Genomic DNA, 24,814 nt, shown 5'->3' with positions numbered 1-24,814 from the left:
ATCAAGATTAAAAATGTGGAACTCAGTAAGGGTAATTTTTTTCAGACCAAGCAGAGGGAAAAAATTATGGAATCACTCAATTCTGAGGAAAAAATTATGGAATCACCCTGTAAATTTTCATTTCCAAAACTAACACCTGCATCAAATTAGATCTGCTCGTTAGTCTGCATCTAAAAAGGAGTGATCACACCTTGGAGAGCTGTTGCACCTAGTGGACTGACATGAATCATGGCTCCAACACGAGAGATGTCAATTGAAACAAAGGAGAGGATTATCAAACTCTTAAAAGAAGGTAAATTATCACGCAATGTTGCAAAAGATGTTGGTTGTTCACAGTCAGCTGTGTCTAAAATCTGGACCAAATACAAACAACATGGGATGGTTGTTAAAGGCAAACATACTGGTAGACCAAGGAAGACATCAAAGCCTCAAGACCGGAACCTTATAGCAATATGTCTCCAAAACAGGAAATGCACAACAAAACAAATGAACGAATGGGAGGAAACTGGAGTCAATGTCTGTGACCGAACTGTAAGAAACTGCCTAAAGGAAATGGGATTTGCATACAGAAAAGCTAAACATAAGCCATCATTAACACCTAAACAGAAAAAAACAAGGTTACAATGGGCTAAGGAAAAGCAATCGTGGACTGTGGATGACTGGATGAAAGTCATATTTAGTGATGAATCATGAATGTGCATTGGGCAAGGTGATGATGCTGGAACTTTTGTTTGGTGCCGTTCCAATGAGATTTATAAAGATGACTGCATGAAGAGAACTTACAAATTTCCACAGTCATTGATGATATGGGCTGCATGTCAGGTAAAGGCACTGGCAAGATGGCTGTCATTACATCTTCAATAAATGCCCAAGTTTACATTGATATTTTGGACAGTTTTCTTATCCCATCAATTGAAAGGATGTTTGGGGATGATGACATCATTTTTCAAGATGATAATGCATCCTGCCATAGAGTAAAAACTGTGAAAACATTCCTTGAAAGAAGACACATAAGGTCAATGTCATGGCCTGCAAATAGTCCGGATCTCAATCCAATTGAAAATCTTTGGTGAAAGCTGAAGAAAATGGTCCATGACAAGGCTCCAACCTGCAAAGCTGATCTGGCAACAGCAATCAGAGAAAGTTGGAGCCAGATTGATGAAGAGTACTGTTTGTCACTCATTAAGTCCATGCCTCAGAGACTGCAAGCTGTTACTAAAGCCAGAGGTGGTGCAACAAAATACTAGTGATGTATTGGAGTGTTCTTTTTTGTGTTTGTTTTTCATGATTCCATAATTTTTTCCTCAGAATTTAGTGATTCCATAATTTTTTCCCTCGGCTTGGTCTGAAAACAATTACCCTTACTGAGTACCACATTGTTAATCTTGACTTCTTTTAGTGTTTCTTAACAGCCCTAAAGTTGCCACTTGAAATGACTTTAGTTTTGTGCCATTTCTGTGATCTGCTTTTTTTCAACAACATTAAACAACTGAATGAACATCCTCCGAGCCCGGTGATTCCATAATTTTTGCCAGGGGTTGTAGGGTTCCAAGGTACATCAACAGGTGGATATGGCAGAAGAATGGTGTATAGATATCCGCGCTCCTCCGTATGAAAAAGATGATCCGGTGATCAAAAGGGGTTAATGGAAATATTTTTTATTAATAAACTACATTCATACGCGTTTGACAGACGTGCTGTCCGCTTCCTCAGTGAGTAGCTGATATACAGATCCCTTATATACAGGCAATCAAGAGAAAAAAAACCCAAAAAACTGGTGCCAAGGTACCAATTTGTTGCATTTGGTATAAAAGCAAATCGATATACATAGGTTCAAAAACATGTTAACTAGTCTTATTATGTTATAATCCAATATAAGGGCTGGAGACAACACGTGTAGATAGCATCCCGCATGTATCGCCAGGACGCGAGATGCCGTCATAATCATAATTTTTACATTATTTCTCATTGTGAAAAGGGGAAAAAAAAAATAAAATAAAAACATTGGAATTAACTTAAAACAAGACTCAATAAGGTTTGAACAAATTCAAATCGATCCAGTAAAATCGGCACTATACGCCTTTCTGTCAGAGGAGCAAGTGCAGAAGACAACACGTGTAGATAGCATCCCGCATGTATCGCCAGGACGCGAGATGCCGTCATAATCATCATTTTTACATTATTCCTCATTGGGAAAAGGGAAAAAAATAAAATAAAAACATTGGAATTAACTTAAAACAAGACTCAATAAGATTTGAACAAATTCAAATCGATCCAGTAAAAACCGCACTATACGCCTTTCTTCTGCCATATCTACCTGTTGATGTACAGTGACCTAAAGGAAGGATCGTGGGGGATTCTAAACATCCTGTCACTCAAGCCATGGAAGAATGCTACTGGTCGCCTCTGAATAGACTCAAATGGCTGATAACAGGGAGAAAATAGATCAGGACTTTTTTCCTGTCCTGAAATGGCTGACAACAGGGAGTGATAGAGTGTAAAGAAAAGGAGGAGACCGGATGGAAGGATCAAGTTTTGTTTTTTTTTCTGTAGATTATAAGACGATTTATTGCACATGTTGCCATTCACTTCAGTGCTACATTGTATCTTTTTTTTCAGTAAATATTTACATTAAATAATTGAAACTCTGCACCCTGTGCTGTTCCTCCATTCTCCCACCTGGAAATGTTCTATCAGTCGTGTCTGTCCCTATATAATCTGATGCCGTCCGATCGGTGCTACTGACAGTAAGAATTGTCAACATATCATCATATCCAGTGTTTCCAAGAGGAATAACAGAGGAACAGCACAACACAGAGTTCTGATATTCTGTCATCTACTTACATAATATGGTGCCACCTGGTGTTCACAGTGTACACGTGAGCTGAGTGCTGGAGGACACACATGCTCAGTTGTTCCCCCACTGCCAGGTGCATAGGGATCCTCTGTACATTGCCGGGCAGCCAATAGAAATATCTTTCTGCCCTATCTGATTGTCAGGACAGGAGCAGCATAGCTGAGAAAACTCCTCCTGTAAAGAAAATAATGAGACTATATTTCCAGCTGCCAGAGGGGGAAGTAGACCAATTCTTCCCAGCAAGTTTTTTTGTTGTTGTTTCTCAGCATTTCAGGCCAAATTTATAAAAATGATCGATGCCCGCTAACCCTTTTCCTACTGATGCCTGTTTCTTAGGCACTTTCACTTAGACAATAATACAGGAACCATACAACTTGTGGGAAAGTGTGACCAAGGAACCTACGATGTGAAGGTGAGGGTGTCTGATAACGTCTGGCCAGACGTCGTGTCCACCCTGAGGATTCACGTGAAGGAGATATCGAGTGACGCCATCTACAACTCCGCATCTCTGATATTAACAAGTACGTTTAGAATGAATTCTTTTTGTATAATGTGTCGCCCCCTATCTGTCAGGTTGTTACATATTTTATTCCTTCTCCCTGCTTCCGGGAAAGTTGTGTGACAACCATTAGAACCGGTGTTGCGGCTTCCGAAAAGGTTGTCAGTCACCCGGAGAGGCAAATCCGCCTACTTAAAAGGGTCTGGGGACATTTATTTATTTTTTTTTCTTAAAATAATTTTTGCAATTCGGTTTCATTAAAAATTTTGCACAATTTGGCCTTTCCGGGCTCTTTTGTTTCCTGACAAATTCAACTCCGTAGTAGTCTGTGGTCATAGATCAGCTGAGAGTAGCCCAGAAAAGGACAGATAAGAGTTAGAAACTCTCCCATTTAGAATGAGCTCACTGACCGATTCTCAGTTTTCTCATTCTGCAGCTAGTAAAATGCAAACGGTGCAAAATTCTTAATGAAACCCAATTACAAATATGATTTTTTTAGCCAAAAATACATCCATTTAAGTAAGAAACAACATTTTTCCACAAAGGTGGACAAGCCGTTTTAAGCAGATTATTAACCTGCTGATTCCATGTCTTTGCATAACTACGCAGCTGTGCCATTCCGGAGGATGGGAAAGATGGGGGAGCTACAGTGGCAGCCATATTAGTTGATACCTATACGGATAGGATAGCGATTAACACGACTGATCCGTTAAATATTGCGCCAATTACTAAATGGGAAACTTTGCGTTTTTCTTTAAAGACGTGACCGCAGAAGAGTTCATAGTAAAGGATGATCTAGGAGTAAGCAAAGAGGACCAGCTCCGGAGGGTCCTGGCCGATGTGATCCCTGCCCGACTGGATAACATTCAAATCTTCAGCTTAAGGGGTAACGAGCGAGTGACAGAAGTACGGCTGTCCGTTCTGGGCTCTTCCTCGTCTTATTACAAAGCCGAGAAGCTGCAGGATATTATCATCACACATAAAGACGAGGTGAGCTGACTCCGGATCCAAAAAAAAAAGAAACCTTAAAGGGAACGGGCGGTTTTGCTAACAATTGCTTTGGCTGTATAGATCCTGCTGCCACGAAAAAAATGATACGTGTCTTGTAGTAATCCGATGTGCAGGAGCTGAGAAATCGAGCTTTGAATCCACATGCAAATTAGCCTGAAAGGGCATTGGAGGCGTGTCACTAGCCTCTGACACGCCCACAATGCATCTAATTTGCATGTGTCTTTAAAGCTGGATTTCTCAGCTCTGGCACATCGGATTTTGAAAAGACTGGTATCGTTTTTTTCGTTGCGCTGTGATCTAAGCCGCCATATCATTGGTGTTTCTGATTAGTAAACCCGTCCTAAAAGGTTCTTCAGCTTCGTGTTTATGCACTTAATGCTGTTTAAAAAATGATGATGTCTGTCCTGGAATATATCAGAAGTGTCGGGACCATGAAAAGCCTCCGTCTCCCTCCCCCCAGGCTATATGTAGTGATGGGGGGGTTAATGGTGGGTGATGGCTCCTCGGTACCTGGACGTGAAGTTTACATGTGACATAAGACCCTGAGATGTGTGCACTCAGCCAGGACCCCGAAAAGTTCTGCTGTCACATGAATAATGGATGTGACCCTACACAGTACACCGCAACACCATGTATCCATCTCCTCACTCTAATGGCCGCTCTCCTCCTTCTTCTCCGTCAGATCCAGGCGGCTGTGAAGACGGAAATATTCCCGGGAGAGGCCGAGTTCTGCCTGAGAGCCGTCTGCCTGAGAGGCGCCGGCCGCTCCTGCCACCGGGCCACCCCGGACTGGCCGGTCCTGGTAGATGGGGGCAGCGTCTCCTTTGTGTCAGTCATCCATAACGTCAGCGCGGCCTGTAGGTGTCCGACCCCGGGCGGCTCCCGACGTTCCTGCTCTTCTTTACCCCAAAACCCCTGTCTAAATGGTGGGACGTGTATGGACACAGCGACGGGATACAGGTGAGGAGAATGAGGAAGGACTGCACTATGATCCCCAGAGCTGCGCTTCCTTACCAGCATTAATTCTTCTTCTGCCTGTCGGGTTCTCTAAATGCTGTTCAAAACGTTGTCATCTATTGTTCCCTGTTATCAGCCACTTCAGGCAGGAGCGTGGCTGACTCCACCTAAAATCCACTTAAACCATTAACACAGTCCCAGAGCTATAACTCCGGATCAGTAATGTAATGTATGTACACAGTGACTGCACCAGCAGAATAGTGAGTGCAGCTCTGGAGTATAATACAGGATGTAACTCAGGATCAGTAATGTAATGTATGTACACAGTGACTGCACCAGCAGAATAGTGAGTGCAGCTCTGGAGTATAATACAGGATGTAACTCAGGATCAGTAATGTAATGTATGTACACAGTGACTGCACCAGCAGAATAGTGAGTACAGCTCTGGGGTATAATACAGGATGTAACCCAGGATCAGTAATGTAATGTATGTACACAGTGACTGCACCAGCAGAATAGTGAGTGCAGCTCTGGAGTATAATACAGGATGTAACTCAGGATCAGTAATGTAATGTATGTACACAGTGACTCCACCAGCAGAATAGTGAGTGCAGCTCTGGAGTATAATACAGGATGTAACTCAGGATCAGTAATGTAATGTATGTACACAGTGACTGCACCAGCAGAATAGTGAGTGCAGCTCTGGAGTATAATACAGGATGTAACTCAGGATCAGTAATGTAATGTATGTACACAGTGACTGCACCAGCAGAATAGTGAGTGCAGCTTTGGAGTATAATACAGGATGTAACTCAGGATCAGTAATGTAATGTATGTACACAGTGACTCCACCAGCAGAATAGTGAGTGCAGCTCTGGAGTATAATACAGGATGTAACTCAGGATCAGTAATGTAATGTATGTACACAGTGACTGCACCAGCAGAATAGTGAGTGCAGCTCTGGAGTATAATACAGGATATAACTCAGGATCAGTAATGTAATGTATGTACACAGTGACTGCACCAGCAGAATAGTGAGCGCAGCTCTGGAGTATAATACAGGATGTAACTCAGGATCAGTAATGTAATGTATGTACACAGTGACTGCACCAGCAGAATAGTGAGTGCAGCTCTGGAGTATAATACAGGATGTAACTCAGGATCAGTAATGTAATGTATGTACACAGTGACTGCACCAGCAGAATAGTGAGTGCAGCTCTGGGGTATAATACAGGATGTAACTCAGGATCAGTAATGTAATGTATGTACACAGTGACTGCACCAGCAGAATAGTGAGTGCAGCTCTGGAGTATAATACAGGAGATAACTCAGGATCAGTAATGTAATGTATGTACACAGTGACTGCACCAGCAGAATAGTGAGTGCAGCTCTGGAGTATAATACAGGATGTAACTCAGGATCAGTAATGTAATGTATGTACATAGTGACTGCACCAGCAGAATAGTGAGTGCAGCTCTGGAGTATAATACAGGAGATAACTCAGGATCAGTAATGTAATGTATGTACACAGTGACTGCACCAGCAGAATAGTGAGTGCAGCTCTGGGGTATAATACAGGATGTAACTCAGGATCAGCAATGTAATGTATGTGCACAGTGACTGCACCAGCAGAATAGTGAGTGCAGCTCTGGAGTATAATACAGGATGTAACTCAGGATCAGCAATGTAATGTATGTACACAGTGACTGCACCAGCAGAATAGTGAGTGCAGCTCTGGAGTATAATATAGGATGTAACTCAGGATCAGTAATGTAATGTATGTACACAGTGACTGCACCAGCAGAATAGTGAGTGCAGCTCTGGAGTATAATACAGGATGTAACTCAGGATCAGTAATGTAATGTATGTACACAGTGACTGCACCAGCAGAATAGTGAGTGCAGCTCTGGGGTATAATACAGGATGTAACTCAGGATCAGTAATGTAATGTATGTACACAGTGACTGCACCAGCAGAATAGTGAGTGCAGCTCTGGAGTATAATACAGGAGGTAACTCAGGATCAGTAATGTAATGTATGTACACAGTGACTGCACCAGCAGAATAGTGAGTGCAGCTCTGGAGTATAATACAGGATGTAACTCAGGATCAGTAATGTATGTACACAGTGACTGCATCTGCAGAATAGTGAGTGCAGCTCTGGGGTATCATACAGGATGTAACTCAGGATCAGTAATGTAATGTATGTACACAGTGACTGCACCAGCAGAATAGTGAGTGCAGCTCTGGAGTATAATACAGGAGGTAACTCAGGATCAGTAATGTAATGTATGTACACAGTGACTGCACCAGCAGAATAGTGAGTGCAGCTCTGGAGTATAATATAGGATGTAACTCAGGATCAGTAATGTAATGTATGTACACAGTGACTGCACCAGCAGAATAGTGAGTGCAGCTCTGGAGTATAATACAGGATGTAACTCAGGATCAGTAATGTAATGTATGTACACAGTGACTGCACCAGCAGAATAGTGAGTGCAGCTCTGGAGTATAATACAGGATATAACTCAGGATCAGTAATGTAATGTATGTACACAGTGACTGCACCTGCAGAATAGTGAGTGCAGCTCTGGAGTATAATACAGGATATAACTCAGGATCAGTAATGTAGTGTATGTACACAGTGACTGCACCAGCAGAATAGTGAGTGCAGCTCTGGAGTATAATGCAGGATGTAACTCAGGATCAGTAATGTAATGTATGTACACAGTGACTGCACCAGCAGAATAGTGAGTGCAGCTCTGGAGTATAATACAGGATGTAACTCAGGATCAGTAATGTAATGTATGTACACAGTGACTGTACCAGCAGAATAGTGAGTGCAGCTCTGGAGTATAATACAGGATGTAACTCAGGATCAGTAATGTAATGTATGTACACGGTGACTGCACCAGCAGAATAGTGAGTGCAGCTCTGGAGTATAATACAGGATGTACTCAGGATCAGTAATGTAATGTATGTACACAGTGACTGCACCAGCAGAATAGTGAGTGCAGCTCTGGAGTATAATACAGGAGGTAACTCAGGATCAGTAATGTAATGTATGTACACAATGATTGCACCAGCAGAATAGTGAGTGCAGCTCTGGAGTATAATACAGGATGTAACTCAGGATCAGTAATGTAATGTATGTACACAGTGACTGCACCAGCAGAATAGTGAGTGCAGCTCTGGAGTATAATACAGGATGTAACTCTGGATCAGTAATGTAATGTATGTACACAGTGACTGCACCAGCAGAATAGTGAGTGCAGCTCTGGAGTATAATACAGGATGTAACTCAGGATCAGTAATGTAATGTATGTACACAGTGACTGCACCAGCAGAATAGTGAGTGCAGCTCTGGAGTATAATACAGGATGTAACTCAGGATCAGTAATGTAATGTATGTACACAGTGACTGCACCAGCAGAATAGTGAGTGCAGCTCTGGAGGATAATACAGGATGTAACTCAGGATCAGTAATGTAATGTATGTACACAGTGACTGCACCAGCAGAATAGTGAGTGCAGCTCTGGAGTATAATACAGGATGTAACTCAGGATCAGTAATGTAATGTATGTACACAGTGACTGCACCAGCAGAATAGTGAGTGCAGCTCTGGAGTATAATACAGGATGTAACTCAGGATCAGTAATGTACTGTATGTACACAGTGACTGCATCAGCAGAATAGTGAGTGCAGCTCTGGAGTATAATACAGGATGTAACTCAGGATCAGTAATGTAATGTATGTACACAGTGACTGCACCAGCAGAATAGTGAGTGCAGCTCTGGAGTATAATACAGGATGTAACTCAGGATCAGTAATGTAATGTATGTACACAGTGACTGCACCAGCAGAATAGTGAGTGCAGCTCTGGAGTATAATACAGGAGGTAACTCAGGATCAGTAATGTAATGTATGTACACAGTGACTGCACCAGCAGAATAGTGAGTGCAGCTCTGGAGTATAATACAGGATGTATCTCAGGATCAGTAATGTAATTATAAGTAATGATTCTGCCTTTTTGCAGATTATATCCAGTATACACATCTCTATACTGGTGTTACTGGGTTCACTTATTTTCTGACCTTGGTGTCACCAGTTGGCGTTGTCTGCTGTCTTTCCCCTTTTCCCCTCGTTCGCTCTTTTGCTCACCAGATGGATTAAACCTCTTATCACACGGACTCATAATACTCTTTATTTCCTCTTTTAAATAATTTTCGGCGGACGCCTTTTGCTTATTTTTAGCCGGCCGCTCCGCCGAACGAGACTCGGAGATATGTTTTATTGAAATCTGAGGCAAAAAAAAAAAAAAAAAAATTGGATTAGAGGGAAACTGACAGATGGAAGAGTAATTTGTATTTATTAAATGCCGCGTTACAAGAAAAGATGCTCGTGTGCCGTATGCGGCGCTGCTATTGCTATAATCCTGCCATAAATCTGATTGCAGCCGCGTAACAAGTTGCTCACGGGAAATACTATTCCGTTAAATCTCTCTTCGCATATTTGGATGTAAATTCCTGTCTAGAGATGTGAGGGGGGATGGGGAAATATTACTGAGAACGGTGCAGGAATATCTGTGTTTTTTTTCATTGTAAGGTGTCGCTGTGCATCACAATCCTCCGGACCCCTGTGTCAGCTGACTCTGCGCAGTTTTCGCGGTGATGGATTTGCCTCTTTTCCACCAATCCGATTTTGCTCTGAAACCCACCTATCTGTAGAGTTTATAAACGATGAAGTGGATGGGAACGTGCTCTATAATGGACCTCTGTCCAATCAGCCTTCCGGATATTCCGAGTATTTTGTATCCATCGGTAGGTGTATGTATACTGTGGGCACCTCTTCGGACTACAATGCTGTTATTAAGAAAAAAAAAAAACACTATACAAAGACCAAACAGGGGTCGTATAGTGGTAGACACCTGTTCTGTTGATCATATAAGTGATTATAGTTGTATATGTTTATTTTTTTTTTCCACCTGGCCCAGACCCCCATGACGACTTCTCCCAGCTCTGTCCCATCTGGAGCTTTTGTAACACAAGACACATTTTCAGCACGATCCTCTCCTCCTATTTCCAACCTACACAACTTCTGCATTCTGCCTCCATCCCCAATTCTGAGCTTCTTGCTTCCCCTTTTCCTCCATATACTTCACAAATAATGGTGTTATTACCCCCATACACAGTACCAAACAGGCTACATCCTAAAAACAATGATAGCAGGTAGATAATGCCCTCGAAAACTAATATTATGGAAGTCGACAGAATGATTTCTCACCCCCTTGACTCCTGTTGGGGTCCACGAATACATAGTTTGTTAGATTCTTCTGAACGATTATTTCTTATCAGATTTCAGTGGTTATTTTCCCTTTTTGTGTATTTTAAAGCTTTAGTGCAGGGTGTCCCAAGTCTGAAGATCGGACAAGTCAACGATTTCCTACATTTACAGCTTCCTGACACAGTGAATGCAACCGATGGAAAGTGGCATCGGATCGATATGAGAGTGAAGAAAAGGGTCAGTATCCGGAACATGGATGTGTAGGATACGGTTCTGTGCAATAATCATCACTAAGATTGATAGATGTCAGTACGGTTCTGTGCAATAATCATCAGTATGATTGATAGACGTCAGTACGGTTCTGTGCAATAATCATCACTATGATTGATAGACGTCAGTACGGTTCTTTGCAATAATTATCACTATGATTGATTAGGCATCAGTACGACTGTGTAATAATCATCACTATGATTGATAGACGTCAGTGCACGGATACAGTGTAGGATTTTAGTGCATTATATACAGTACAGATCAAAAGTTTGGACACACCTTCTCATTTAAAGATTTTTCTATATTTTCATGACTATGAAAATTGTACATTCACACTGAAGGCATCAAAAATGTGAATTACCACATGTGGAATTATATACTTAACAAAAAAGTGTGAAACAACTGAAAATATGTCTTATATTCTAGGTTCTTCAAAGTAGCCACCTTTTGCTTTGATGGCTGCTTTGCACACTCTTGGCATTCTCTTGATGAGCTTCAAGAGGTAGTCACCGGAAATGGTCTTCACTTCACAGGTGTGCCCTGTCAGGTTTAATAAGTGGGATTTCTTGCCTTATAAATGGGGTTGGGACCATCAGTTGTGTTGTGCAGAAGTCAGGTGGATACACAGCTGATAGTCCTACTGAATAGACTGTTAGAATTTGTATTATGGCAAGAAAAAAGCAGCTAAGTAAAGAAAAACGAGTGGCCATCATTACTTTAAGAAATGAAGGTCAGTCAGTCCGAAAAATTGGGAAAACTTTGAAAGTGTCCCCAAGTGCAGATGCAAAAACCATCAAGCGCTACAAAGAAACTGTCTCACATGAGGACCGCACCAGGAAAGGAAGACCAAGAGTCACCTCTGCTTCTGAGGATAAGTTTATCCGAGTCTCCAGCCTCAGAAATCGCAGGTTAACAGCAGCTCAGATTAGAGACCAGGTCAATGCCACACAGAGTTCTAGCAGCAGACACATCTCTACAACAACTGTTAAGAGGAGACTTTGTGCAGCAGGCCTTCATGGTAAAATAGCTGCTAGGAAACCACTGCTAAGGACAGGCAACAAGCAGAAGAGACTTGTTTGGGCTAAAGAACACAAGGAATGGACATTAGACCAGTGGAAATCTGTGCTTTGGTCTGATGAGTCCAAATTTGAGATCTTTGGTTCCAACCACCGTGTCTTTGTGCGACGCAGAAAAGGTGAACGGATGAACTCTACATGCCTGGTTCCCACCGTGAAGCATGGAGGAGGAGGTGTGATGGTGTGGGGGGGCTTTGCTGGTGACACTGTTGGGGATTTATTCAAAATTGAAGGCATACTGAACCAGCATGGCTACCACAGCATCTTGCAGCGGCATGCTATTCCATCCGGTTTGCGTTTAGTTGGACCATCATTTATTTTTCAACAGGACAATGACCCCAAACAGACCTCCAGGCTGTGTAAGGGCTATTTGACCAAGAAGGAGAGTGATGGGGTGCTACGCCAGGTGACCTGGCCTCCACAGTCACCAGACCTGAACCCAATCGAGATGGTTTGGGGTGAGCTGGACCCCAGAGTGAAGGCAAAAGGGCCAACAAGTGCTAAGCATCTCTGGGAACTCCTTCAAGATTGTTAGAAGACCATTTCCGGTGACTACCTCTTGAAGCTCAACAAGAGAATGCCAAGAGTGTGCAAAGCAGTCATCAAAGCAAAAGGTGGCTACTTTGAAGAACCTAGAATATAAGACATATTTTCAGTTGTTTCACACTTTTTTGTTAAGTATATAATTCCACATGTGGTAATTCATAGTTTTGATGCCTTCAGTGTGAATGTACAATTTTCATAGTCATGAAAATACAGAAAAATCTTTAAATGAGAAGGTGTGTCCAAACTTTTGGTCTGTACTGTATATTACTGATTTGTATAGTGTTTGTGCAGAAGACTTATGGCTCTCTGGCTGTCGGGCATGCTGAGAGTTGTAGTTCTGCAACAGCTGCAGATCACTGGTGTGCAGCATTTAGTTATGTGATTACCTGTCTCTGCTGTATTGAAAAATCACCTTCCCATATAATGACGATTATATGATTGCAGAAACAAGCGCAATTGCAGTGTAAAGCATGGAGGAAAAAAATAGAAACTAGGAGAAAGCAACAAAAATAATTGTGCTTTGTAAATAGAGACCTTCTATAATATTATACATACTGTACATATATATATATATTTTTTTTTTCTTGCAGGAAGTAACCCTCACCCTGGATCGCTGCAGTGCAGCCATTGTAAATGAGAAAGAGGGAGTTGGCAAGAGATTATTATTGGAGGATCGGGCAGGATGTGAAGTTGGAGGGGTGATGTCCAAGGAGTGGAGGTGATTTGGGGGCTGACACATATACAGTTATATGAAAAAGTTTGGGCACCCCTATTAATCTTAAGCTTAATGTTTTATAAAAATTGGTGTTTCTGCAACAGCTATTTCAGTTTGATATATGTAATAACTGTTGGATACAGTAATGTTTCTGCCTTGAAATGAGGTTTATTGTACTAACAGAAAATGTGCAATCTGCATTCAAACAAAATTTGATAGGTGCATAAGTATGGGCACCTCACCAGAAAAGTGACATTAATATTTAGTAGATCCTCCTTTTGCCTCTAGTCGCTTCCTGTAGCTTTTAGTGAGTTCCTGGATCCTGGATGAAGGTATTTTTGACCATTCCTCTTTACAAAACAATTCCAGTTCAGTTAAGTTTGATGGTCGCCGAGCATGGACAGCCCTCTTCAAATGATCCCACAGATGTTCAATGATATTCAGGTCTGGGGACTGGGATGGCCATTCCAGAACATTGTAATTGTTCCTCTGCATGAATACCTGAGTAGATTTGGAGCGGTGTTTAGGATCATTGTCTTGCTGAAAGATCCATCCCCTGCGTAACTTCAACTTTGTCACTGATTCTTGAACATTATTGTCAAGAATCTGCTGATACTGAGTGGAATCCATGCGTCCCTCAATTTTAACAAGATTCCCGGTGTCGGCATAGGCCACACAGCCCCGAAGCATGATGGAACCTCCACCAAATTTTACTGTGGGTAGCAAGTGTTTTTCTTGGAATGCTGTGTTTTTTTGCCGCCATGCATAATGCCTTTTTGTATGACCAAACAACTCAATCTTGGTTTCATCAGTCCACAGGACCTTCTTCCAAAAAGAAATTGGCTTCTCCAAATGTGCTTTTGCATACCTCAGCCGACTCTGTTTGTGGCGTGCTTGCAGAAACGGCTTCTTTCGCATCACTCTCCCATACAGCTTCTCCTTGTGCAAAGTGCGTTGTATAGTTGACCGATGCACAGTGACACCATCTGCAGCAAGTTGATGCTGCAGCTCTCTGGAGGTGGTCTGAGGATTGTCCTTGACTGATCTCACTATTCTTCTTCTCTGCCTTTCTGATGTTTTTCTTGGCCTACCACTTCTGGCCTTAACAAGAACTGTCCCTGTGTTCTTCCATTTCCTTACTATGTTCCTCACAGTGGAAACTGACAGGTTAAATCTCTGAGACAGCTTTTTGTATCCTTCCCCTGAACAACTATGTTGAATAATCTTTGTTTTCAGATCATTTGACAGTTGTTTTGAGGAGCCCATGATGCCACTCTTCAGAGGAGATTCAAACAGGAGAACAACTTGCAAGTGGCCACTTTAAGTAGCTTTTCTCATGATTGCATACACCTGGCTATGAAGTTCAAAGCTCAATGAGGTTACAAAACCAAAAAAAGTGCTTTAGTAAGTCAGTAAAAAGTAGGTAGGAGTATTTAAAACAAGAAAATGATAAGGGTGCCCATACTTATGCACCTGTCAAATTTTGTTTGAATGCAGATTGCACATTTTCTGTTAGTACAATAAACCTCATTTCAAAGCAGAAACATTACTGTGTCCAACAGTTATTACATAGATCAAACTGAAAGAGCTGCTGCAATAACACCAATTTTTATAAAACATTAAGCTTAAGATTAATAGGGGTGCCCAAACATTTTCATATAACTGTATGTGGTTATTATCCTTTATCTGCAACTTTATCGGCAGCAACAAAAATTACCTAACAGGTAAAATCAAGACATTAATTATGTAACATTTTCTTATCTTTGTTCATAAAGGATCTGGAATCCCCATCACATTCTCCGGCTGGGGAGGAATAAAGCATCGTCTTCTCCGGACGCCACTTTCAATGGATGTGTCCGTAATCTAGTAGTTAACAAGGAGGTCAGTGACAACCTGTCTTGTTTATGTATATGATCTGGACAAAAGTTGTCATCACCATCGCAGAGTGCCATTGCCTAATAAATGGTGTAAAATAAAATGAATATTGGGGTCAGCCCAGTATTTAATGAGTCTAGACTGTGGCCACATTATCCGTACAGATGTAGCAGAACTGAAGCTTTGGCGTAATAAATATATATAAAATAAACCTCTATACTCTTGTCACCCCTCTCCTGCCCTGGTGCTGCAGCTCCCTGCCCCGTCCTCCGCTGATTCAGTTCTCTCCTAAGGCTCCAGTCTTGTCTCCCATCTTTCTCAGCCAAATTCGAACTAATCTGATAAATCGGATTTCAGCGGATTTCGATGTCTCGCCAGTCATTTATACATTGGATTTGTTTCTGCTCCTAGATGTACGATCTCGGATCCCCTATAGAGTCAGTCCGCAGCTCCCCCGGCTGTGCGGCTTGTGAGGTCTTCAGCTCTGCCCAGTGTGAGACCGAATCAAGGTGCACCGGAGAATTTGGTGCCTCCATCTCTTTTCAACAGGAATGTGATAAAGGTACCATCCAACGCTTCAATAATCATCACTATGATTGATAGACGTCCGTACGGTTCTGTGCAATAATCATCACTATGATTGATAGGCATCAGTACGGTTCTGTGCAATAATCATCACTATGATTGATAGACGTCCATACGGTTCTGTGCAGTAATCATCACTATGATTGATAGACGTCCGTACGGTTCTGTGCAATAATCATCACTATAATTGATAGATGTCCGTACGGTTCTGTGCAATAATCATCACTATGATTGATAGACGTCCGTACGGTTCTGTGCAATAATCATCACTATGATTGATAGGCATCAGTACGGTTCTGTGCAATAATCATCACTATGATTGATAGGCATCAGTACGGTTCTGTGCAATAATCATCACTATGTTTGATAGACGTCCGTACGGTTCTGTGCAATAATCATCACTATGATTGATAGGCATCAGTACGGTTCTGTGCAATAATCATCACTATGATTGATAGGCATCAGTACGGTTCTGTGCAATAATCATCACTATGTTTGATAGACGTCCGTACGGTTCTGTGCAATAATCATCACTATGATTGATAGGCATCAGTACGGTTCTGTGCAATAATCATCACTATGATTGATAGGCATCAGTACGGTTCTGTGCAATAATCATCACTATGATTGATAGACGTCCGTACGGTTCTGTGCAATAATCATCACTATGTTTGATAGACGTCCGTACGGTTCTGTGCAATAATCATCACTATGATTGATAGGCATCAGTACGGTTCTGTGCAATAATCATCACTATGATTGATAGGCATCAGTACGGTTCTGTGCAATAATCATCACTATGATTGATAGACGTCCGTACGGTTCTGTGCAATAATCATCACTATGATTGATAGGCATCAGTACGGTTCTGTGCAATAATCATCACTATGATTGATAGACGTCAGCATGGTCGCAATAATGTTTCACCAAAGTAGAAGCGTCCTATAAGTGCAGCAAGTGAAACATATCCATGAGGTCTTCTTCTTTTTCCCCCAGATGCTACAGAATATTTCTTCCAGGCCGGAAGCTTCGTCCAGTATAAATTCTCCCACGCGTTTCATACACAAAGGACACATTTCCAGACCATGGTGAGAACGCGTCAGTCCAACAGCATCATCCTGAGCGTGTCCTCAGAAGACCAAACCGAATACATCATCCTGCAAGTGAGAGGGGGGCACAGGCCGGAGTTCGGATGTGGCTCAAATATGGAGGGTCTCTCATGATTTCCTCTCATCACCCCCTCAGATAATACGCGGGATGCTCGCTGCGTCCTATAATATCGGAGATGGCGATTTCGTAGTTCGACTTCCTGATCACAGGGTTGATTCTGGGGAATGGCAGGCGGTCACTTTGGAGAGGATGCAGAATGAATTCACTTTACGTGTGGACGGAGGGGGCGAGCACCGCGAGATCACAGCGGCACATGGGACGTACAAAGAGATCAAAGTGGATCCCAGCAGCATCATTCTTGGAAGTGGCAACCTCCAAGCCCTCAGCTTCCAAGGTACATGGGATTCATACATGACCGGATCCCATCATTGTATAGGTCTCATAGCATTTCATGCCAAGGTTCAGATCTTGGATATGTTAAAGGTTCGGCCACAAAGAAGTCGGGGGCATTTGCCAAAGTCTTACGCCAGTGATCATAGTGGGAGGGTAACTAAAGTCCCAGGGACCCCCCACAACCACCAGCTTCTATCTAGGGTCTATAAAGATATATGTTCACTTTCCCTCAAAAAATATATATATAAACGACAGTCCTACAGATAGCAAATAATACCGCAATACAAATAACTAACACCGCCATACTGTTACTGAACAAAACCCGGTGCACAAAAACGTGTAATTTTCCCTGCCGTTTTCTCGTATTTTTCAAGCAGAGAAAAACAATACCAGTATATAAGGAACAGATAATACCGCCTTATGAGCACATAGTACCACCACATAGTAACCAAATAATATCACTGTACTGATAATTAACAAAAACCACTGTGCCAAGACCCATATTACCACCATAGAGTGGCCATATAGTGGTAGATAGCAGTTATACACTGACACTGTGTAGACCATGGGTATTATGGATGTTCTTTGCGATTGTAGTCGTTCATTTCTCTTTTTCTTCTCCGCCCATCCCAGACCGTCACGATAAATTCATAATTTTCGTAAAGAAGTCATTGGCTACTCAATACAAACTTTAAAGTGCCGTAATCTGTAATAACTCCACTCTCCATTGCCCCCTTTCTGCCTCTACACGGTAATGTACCCCTCGCCTCACTCCCACAACGAACGGCGGGATCCCAATCGGTGAACTGTATCCATCTGCTCGGGGGGGGTCCAGGCTTGTTCGCACCCTCTGCGATCGCGACCACTGGTGTTGAATACACTAAGGACATATTTCTTCTCAATGTCAATAGGCTGCATAAAGGATGCAAGGCTGAATAACTACAAACTACCCCTGGAGAACCAGTCCAGCGCTCCAGTATCTATTATTAAGAAACTCGGTGTAGATAAAGGCTGCGGATCTGATGTCTGCAGAAATCAGCCGTGTGACCGGGGCTTTGTCTGCACAGACCTGTGGATGATTCACGAGTGCCGGTAAAATATCTGAGCTGCCGGGGGGCTATTAAATATTTCTAACATCTCTACCAGGTCATTGCACTGCAAAAATGCTAATCTCCATTCTACCCCTTGTCTCATGGTGTAGCTGCCCCCCCGGATACCTCCTACTGGAGAATACCACCGGCCGCTGGTGCCTCTACACCGTGTGCATGCAGAGTCCCTGCAAACATGGAACTTGTATCCCACAGACGCCGGCCGAGTTCACCTGCCTGTGTCCTCATAGATATGGGGGCAGCAAATGTGACGTCATCCTACACGGCCTGGATCCCGGATTAGGACTCAGCACCTTCCTCATCATCTGCATCTGCTCCACCGCACTGATAGGTAACTCGTACATGTATATGTCCATGCACGTCAGACAACTGCAATCATGGACTTCTTGGGTTAAGCTACTTGATAAACCGGGACATCCAATAGACCAGCATAGATGCTATAATTGACTCCATATTGCATGCAGTATATGTCCTGATAGAAGGGGAAGGTCCACACAACCTACAGCCTGCAGCTCATAATTATGCACTGTATGGCCTCAACCATAGCTAGTTCAGAAAAACAACAGCCGCCACATCCGACCGATGGAGACTGCGTAGTGCCAGCATTAGTTGCCAGTTCTGCAGGAGAGATGTGAGTGCCCCCTACTGGCTACAAACTGGTATCATACAAGTTAGACAGAAGAGGAGCCTTGCTAATAGTGCGCCATGTCACTGGCACTTGCATTATTTGCACTCCAAGGAGCGGGTCACTAGTGCCGGCTGGGGGGCACTGTATCCGATTTACCCAGAGTCATCCTTTAATAGAATATTGATGATATCTGATTCGGGGGGTCTAATCTCAGGGACCTCGGCGTCCCCTTATCCCCTTATTTTCTACAATGGACTTCAGGGAAGTTTCTACGCTCTTTCAGTAAAACAGAACAGCGAATGCTGTGCCCTAATTTTAGCTTTTATGGTGCCACAATCTGAGAATATGGCCTCGAAGCAGATCCGGTTGTGGACCCCCTAGCATAGACCCCAATCTGAAGTGGTAGATGGTCGGCAGTGGAGATTTGCCAGATCTGCATGTTACCGGCTGTATATCCCAATAGTATTAGCGTATATATTCATGGTTATGCGAGCAGAATATAAATTAATGCACGGAGGAAATGTATGTAACAGAAATGTATGCCCGCCAGCCGGAACGTAACTACTGGAGGGATTAGCGGCGTCCTATCTCACCGGGGTTCCTGTCTCTTGCAGCGCTGATTGCAGGCGCCGTCCTGTTCTCTCGCTGCAGCAAGAAGAGGCGATTAAATGAAGGCGTCTATCATGTGTCTGCATACAAGGACGAGCCGGAAGATACCCGGCAAAATATCTTCCATTACAATGAGGAAGGAGGAGGGGAGGAGGACCAGGTGAGACTGGGGTCTTCACTGTTTGTGCATATAAAGAGCAATTCTACTCTACTGCTTCCTCTGCGGTCAGAGGAGTCATTTGCATCTAAGTCCATTAACGACTAAGGACAATAACCTGTAGGAGCTGATATAAGAGGTAAACAGCAGCCATTCAATCACAAACATCAATTCAAGAGTCAACGTTCAGACTCATATGAACAATAGTCTATTTCTCCTAGCCTACTGAAAATATACGTAAATGCTGTGTCGTCACAGAGGCCCATTGTATTCAGGGGGCAACGTATAGATATTCCAGGTCCTCTATAGTGAGATGCCACCTACACTACGGACCCCCCTCCCCCCAATCTATTATTTTCCAAAAACTACGGCAATGCCAGTATATTGAAGCAGTGGTCTCCTACCTGTGGCTGTTGCAAGACCACAGTATGGCAGGAGATGCTGGGAGTTGTAGTTTTGCAGCAGCAGCTGGTGCTACTAAAAATTACTAGACCCGAGGGGTTAACAGACGTTGGCGTCATTCACATTCAGAGTAAGAGTATGTGACTTGCCAATCGGTTTTAATTCTAATAACTGTTTTCGGCAGGATGCATTCAGCATGACAGATCTCCAGCTGTCTCTCCAGAGCAGCCCGGCGCTGTCTCTCTGCAGGAGGATGAGGGAGCAGCATATAAATGGCCCCTTAAGCTGCGATCACAATACGTCTGACAGCCAGAAGGTAACGTCACAAGCGCCGAAGAGACTGAGCTGCTCTTTTACCGGTGGAGATTTTGAGCAATATTTCTACGACGTCTGTCAGGACGCGGCGTACATGCGCGCATCATGCGACAGCTTGAAGGTCTATGACACCGAGGGGACGGGATCGTCGGCCGGGAGCCTCAGCACTCTGTCCTCCTCCGGACTCGACTCCGACTTGGAGTATGAAGACTTGAGAACGTGGGGGCTAAAATTTAGCTACTTGTGTAAACTGTACTCGTACACGGAGGACGACGATCCGTAGTGACGCGTGCAGACGGAAAGACGTCACTTCTGTGAATCACCGGACTAATACTCGAGCGCCAGTGAAAAGCCACACAAACCACTGTGAATTCTGCAGGACTTTTGTAAAGTATCACAACTCATTCACCCCTTTTTTTTTCTAGTGATGATTTTTTTATGCACCCCCTTTTATGTGGTCAAGGAGGGGACTTAAAGGGGTTTTCCCACGAACAAAGTTTAATTTCAATCAATAGATCTTGGAATAATAATAAGTTTCACAATTGGATGTGTTTAAAAAAAATGTTCCTGTGCTGAGATAATCTTAGAAATGTGCCCCTGCTGTGTGCTGTGTAATGGCTGTGTCCTGACCGTACAGCAGCATAGTCTGATCATACCACATCTCCTCTGCAGGGGAGGACGGAAAAGAAAGTATACAGACAAGACAGCACGGGATCGCAAATGATTTTCTTTTAGGTAAACATTGTTTAAAAATAAGCAGTGAAATGTTTCGGCTCACAAAATGAATCATTTGCGGTCCCGAGCTAGAATGACTGTATAGCCTTTTGCGTCCTCCGCTGCCCAGGAGATGTGGTATGATCCGACTATGTTCCTGTACGGTCAGACATGGCCATTACACAGTACACAGCAGGGACACATTTATAAGATTATCTCAGCACAGGAACATTTTTTTTAAACACATCCAATTGCGGAACTTATTATTATTCCAAGATCTATTGATTAAAATCAACTTTTTGCTCATGGGAAAACCCCTTTTAAGTGTATTTGAGGGGGGATTAAAAGCAATATAATAATGTGTTGCCTCATGTCAGAGGAAGGAGAAGACAATCCGACCTCTGAGACACAGATATCACTACATGGGATTTACTCTATAGCTCTATTGTTGTGATTTATAAAGTTTCAAACCCTACAGGAAATAATCACACGAAAAAGGACAAAGAAAGAGAATCAAAACAAATACAGATTTTGGGACTTGAAAATATGCAGAAATTAAAAAAAAAAAAAAAAAACGGTTTCTTTGTCTCTTTCCTACTTTTCTCCCAACTTAATAAGAACTTTTTTGTTTCTAATTTTTTTGTATACGTATACGTGCCTTACTTTGTGCATGCTCGACCCAGTGCCAACCGTTCCTAAACGTCTTTTTTTTTTTTTTTCTTTCCATTTTTTGGAAATATATAAAATGCAATTTTTTAATTAAAAATTTCCTACTGATTGCATCTGGACAAAAATAATAATAATAAAATAACAAAAAGAACAAACAAACTGACTTTATATTCATTTATATTCTCATTTATGTCTTGCACTAGAGGAGGGAGGATGCTGCTGCGGAGATCCCTTTCTCCAGAAGATCCCTTGAAAATCCTAGAGTACAAGGACCTTGAAAAACGTGACATGTGACAAACTTTAGGAATTTCCCCTCCCCCACTAATCCCGAAAAAGGGTGGTCCCAGAGTCCTCTACGTGAATGGAGCAGTAATGAGCATGTGCGACCACTTTTTACTTACCGTCTATGAACGGTGGTCGCACATGCTCACTACAACTATAATCATTCAGTGGGGGTCCCTGCGGTCAGGCCCCCCCTGCAATCACACATTGTATTTTATATATATCCTTGTATAAAACTGCTTCACCCAGTTCGCTGATTGGCGTATAGTAGCGGCCGACAAGATTGGAAACTCCCATCATTTCCTGACAGTCGGAGTGTGTTAGGTGTTGTAGTTACACATCCCTGTAGTTAAATGAAGTGTAACTTTCCTTAAATTAAGGGAAAGTATTTGTTCGGTTCGTCTAATCGTTCAGAAATTCCTATAACCGGGCACAATTTTAATGCAGACGTTCAGTATAAAAATGGAGAATATCACAGAGGTGCAGAAGTAATAGTGCCATCTTTAGTACTGATATATGGCGTCTGCCTCCTAGGCGCGGGCATTTAGGTGTCATTGGCCTTTAAAATAACGCTGGTGATGCGGAGTTTTATGCACCGTTATCCGTGTGACCACCGGAGTCTACTAGAAGGGGTTTGATTAGAAATATTAAAATTGTTTATGTCTGAGCCCTTTAATCCCGGCGCCTGCAGGAAGCCGGCGTCTAATGCGGTTCTGCTCCGGCGGCGAGGGATGGCCGGCTCTGCTTACTGGGTAAAGCCTTAATAAATCCAGGTATTCTCATTACTTCCAGACTATGATTTAACAGTCATTACTTCCAGCTTGTGAGCAGCGGGGAGGACGGCGCCAGAGACGGTGGTATAATACGATGACTGCCAGCCTCACCCGCCGCCGAGAAAGGCGGCAAGTATCTCCGGCACGGCTCTATGTAATGTCTCATAGGACAGTGTGAATACAGGACAATCCACATCAGAACGGACCCGACCTGAACAAAGACGTACAGGCTCACTATATACAATGAATGTGACTCAGGATCAGTACACAGTGACCAGCAGAATAGTGAGTGCAGCTCTGGAGTATAATACAGGATGTAACTCAGGATCAGTAATGTAATGTATGTACACAGTGACTGCACCAGCAGAATAGTGAGTGCAGCTCTGGAGTATAATACAGGAGGTAACTCAGGATCAGTAATGTAATGTATGTGCACAGTGACTGCACCAGCAGAATAGTGAGTGCAGCTCTGGAGTATAATACAGGAGGTAACTCTGGATAAGTAATGTAATGTATGTACACAGTGACTCCACCAGCAGAATAGTGAGTGCAGCTCCGGAGTATAATACAGGAGGTAACTCTGGATCAGTAATGTAATGTATGTGCACAGTGACTGCACCAGCAGAATAGTGAGTGCAGCTCCGGAGTATAATACAGGAGGTAACTCTGGATAAGTAATGTAATGTATGTACACAGTGACTCCACCAGCAGAATAGTGAGTGCAGCTCTGGAGTATAATACAGGAGGTAACTCAGGATCAGTAATGTAATGTATGTACACAGTGACTGCACCAGCAGAATAGTGAGTGCAGCTCTGGAGTATAATACAGGATGTAACTCAGGATCAGTAATGTAATGTATGTACACAGTGACCAGCAGAATAGTGAGTGCAGCTCTGGGGTATAATACAGGATGTAACTCAGGATCAGTAATGTAATGTATGTACACAGTGACTGCACCAGCAGAATAATGAGTGCAGCTCTGGGGTATAATACAGGAGGTAACTCAGGATCAGTAATGTAATGTATGTACACAGTGACTGCACCAGCAGAATAGTGAGTGCAGCTCTGGAGTATAATACAGGATGTAACTCAGGATCAGTAATGTAATGTATGTACACAGTGACCAGCAGAATAGTGAGTGCAGCTCTGGGGTATAATACAGGATGTAACTCAGGATCAGTAATGTAATGTATGTACACAGTGACCAGCAGAATAGTGAGTGCAGCTCTGGGGTATAATACAGGAGGTAACTCAGGATCAGTAATGTAATGTATGTACACAGTGACTCCACCAGCAGAATAGTGAGTGCAGCTCTGGAGTATAATACAGGAGGTAACTCAGGATCAGTAATGTAATGTATGTACACAGTGACTCCACCAGCAGAATAGTGAGTGCAGCTCTGGAGTATAATACAGGAGGTAACTCAGGATCAGTAATGTAATGTATGTACACAGTGACCAGCAGAATAGTGAGTGCAGCTCTGGGGTATAATACAGGAGGTAACTCAGGATCAGTAATGTAATGTATGTACACAGTGACTGCACCAGCAGAATAGTGAGTCCAGCTCTGGAGTATAATACAGGAGGTAACTCAGGATCAGTAATGTAATGTATGTGCACAGTGACTGCACCAGCAGAATAGTGAGTGCAGCTCCGGAGTATAATACAGGAGGTAACTCTGGATAAGTAATGTAATGTATGTACACAGTGACTGCACCAGCAGAATAGTGAGCGCAGCTCTGGAGTATAATACAGGATGTAACTCAGGATCAGTAATGTAATGTATGTACACAGTGACTGCACCAGCAGAATAGTGAGTGCAGCTCTGGAGTATAATACAGGAGGTAACTCAGGATCAGTAATGTAATGTATGTACACAGTGACCAGCAGAATAGTGAGTGCAGCTCTGGGGTATAATACAGGAGGTAACTCAGGATCAGTAATGTAATGTATGTACACAGTGACTGCACCAGCAGAATA

At 42.8% G+C, this 24,814-nt stretch overlaps 1 protein-coding gene across 1 annotated transcript in view; it reads left to right on the top strand.

Annotated features, from left to right (window-relative positions):
- Positions 1-20,904, top strand: part of LOC141175746 (neural-cadherin-like) — a 235,890-nt gene extending 214,986 nt beyond the window's left edge. Inside the window, exons 20-33 of the mRNA XM_073659672.1 lie at positions 3,194-3,378; positions 4,117-4,346; positions 5,050-5,327; positions 9,929-10,143; positions 10,716-10,843; positions 13,089-13,216; positions 14,989-15,094; positions 15,500-15,650; positions 16,670-16,836; positions 16,919-17,177; positions 18,088-18,268; positions 18,378-18,616; positions 19,528-19,682; positions 20,266-20,904. Of these exons, the coding sequence (XP_073515773.1) occupies positions 3,194-3,378; positions 4,117-4,346; positions 5,050-5,327; positions 9,929-10,143; positions 10,716-10,843; positions 13,089-13,216; positions 14,989-15,094; positions 15,500-15,650; positions 16,670-16,836; positions 16,919-17,177; positions 18,088-18,268; positions 18,378-18,616; positions 19,528-19,682; positions 20,266-20,679 (2,836 nt within the window). The 3' untranslated portion in view covers positions 20,680-20,904. The remainder of the gene's footprint in view (positions 1-3,193; positions 3,379-4,116; positions 4,347-5,049; positions 5,328-9,928; positions 10,144-10,715; positions 10,844-13,088; positions 13,217-14,988; positions 15,095-15,499; positions 15,651-16,669; positions 16,837-16,918; positions 17,178-18,087; positions 18,269-18,377; positions 18,617-19,527; positions 19,683-20,265) is intronic.
- Positions 20,905-24,814: the final 3,910 nt, after the last annotated feature.

The sequence above is a fragment of the Phyllobates terribilis genome, unplaced genomic scaffold (genome assembly GCF_046119375.1).
Source record: "Phyllobates terribilis strain yellow unplaced genomic scaffold, ASM4611937v1 Scaffold_14__1_contigs__length_39327217, whole genome shotgun sequence".
Taxonomy (NCBI): domain Eukaryota; kingdom Metazoa; phylum Chordata; class Amphibia; order Anura; family Dendrobatidae; genus Phyllobates; species Phyllobates terribilis.
Note: the sequence above shows the minus strand (reverse complement) of the source record. Positions and strands in the feature narration are given on the sequence as shown.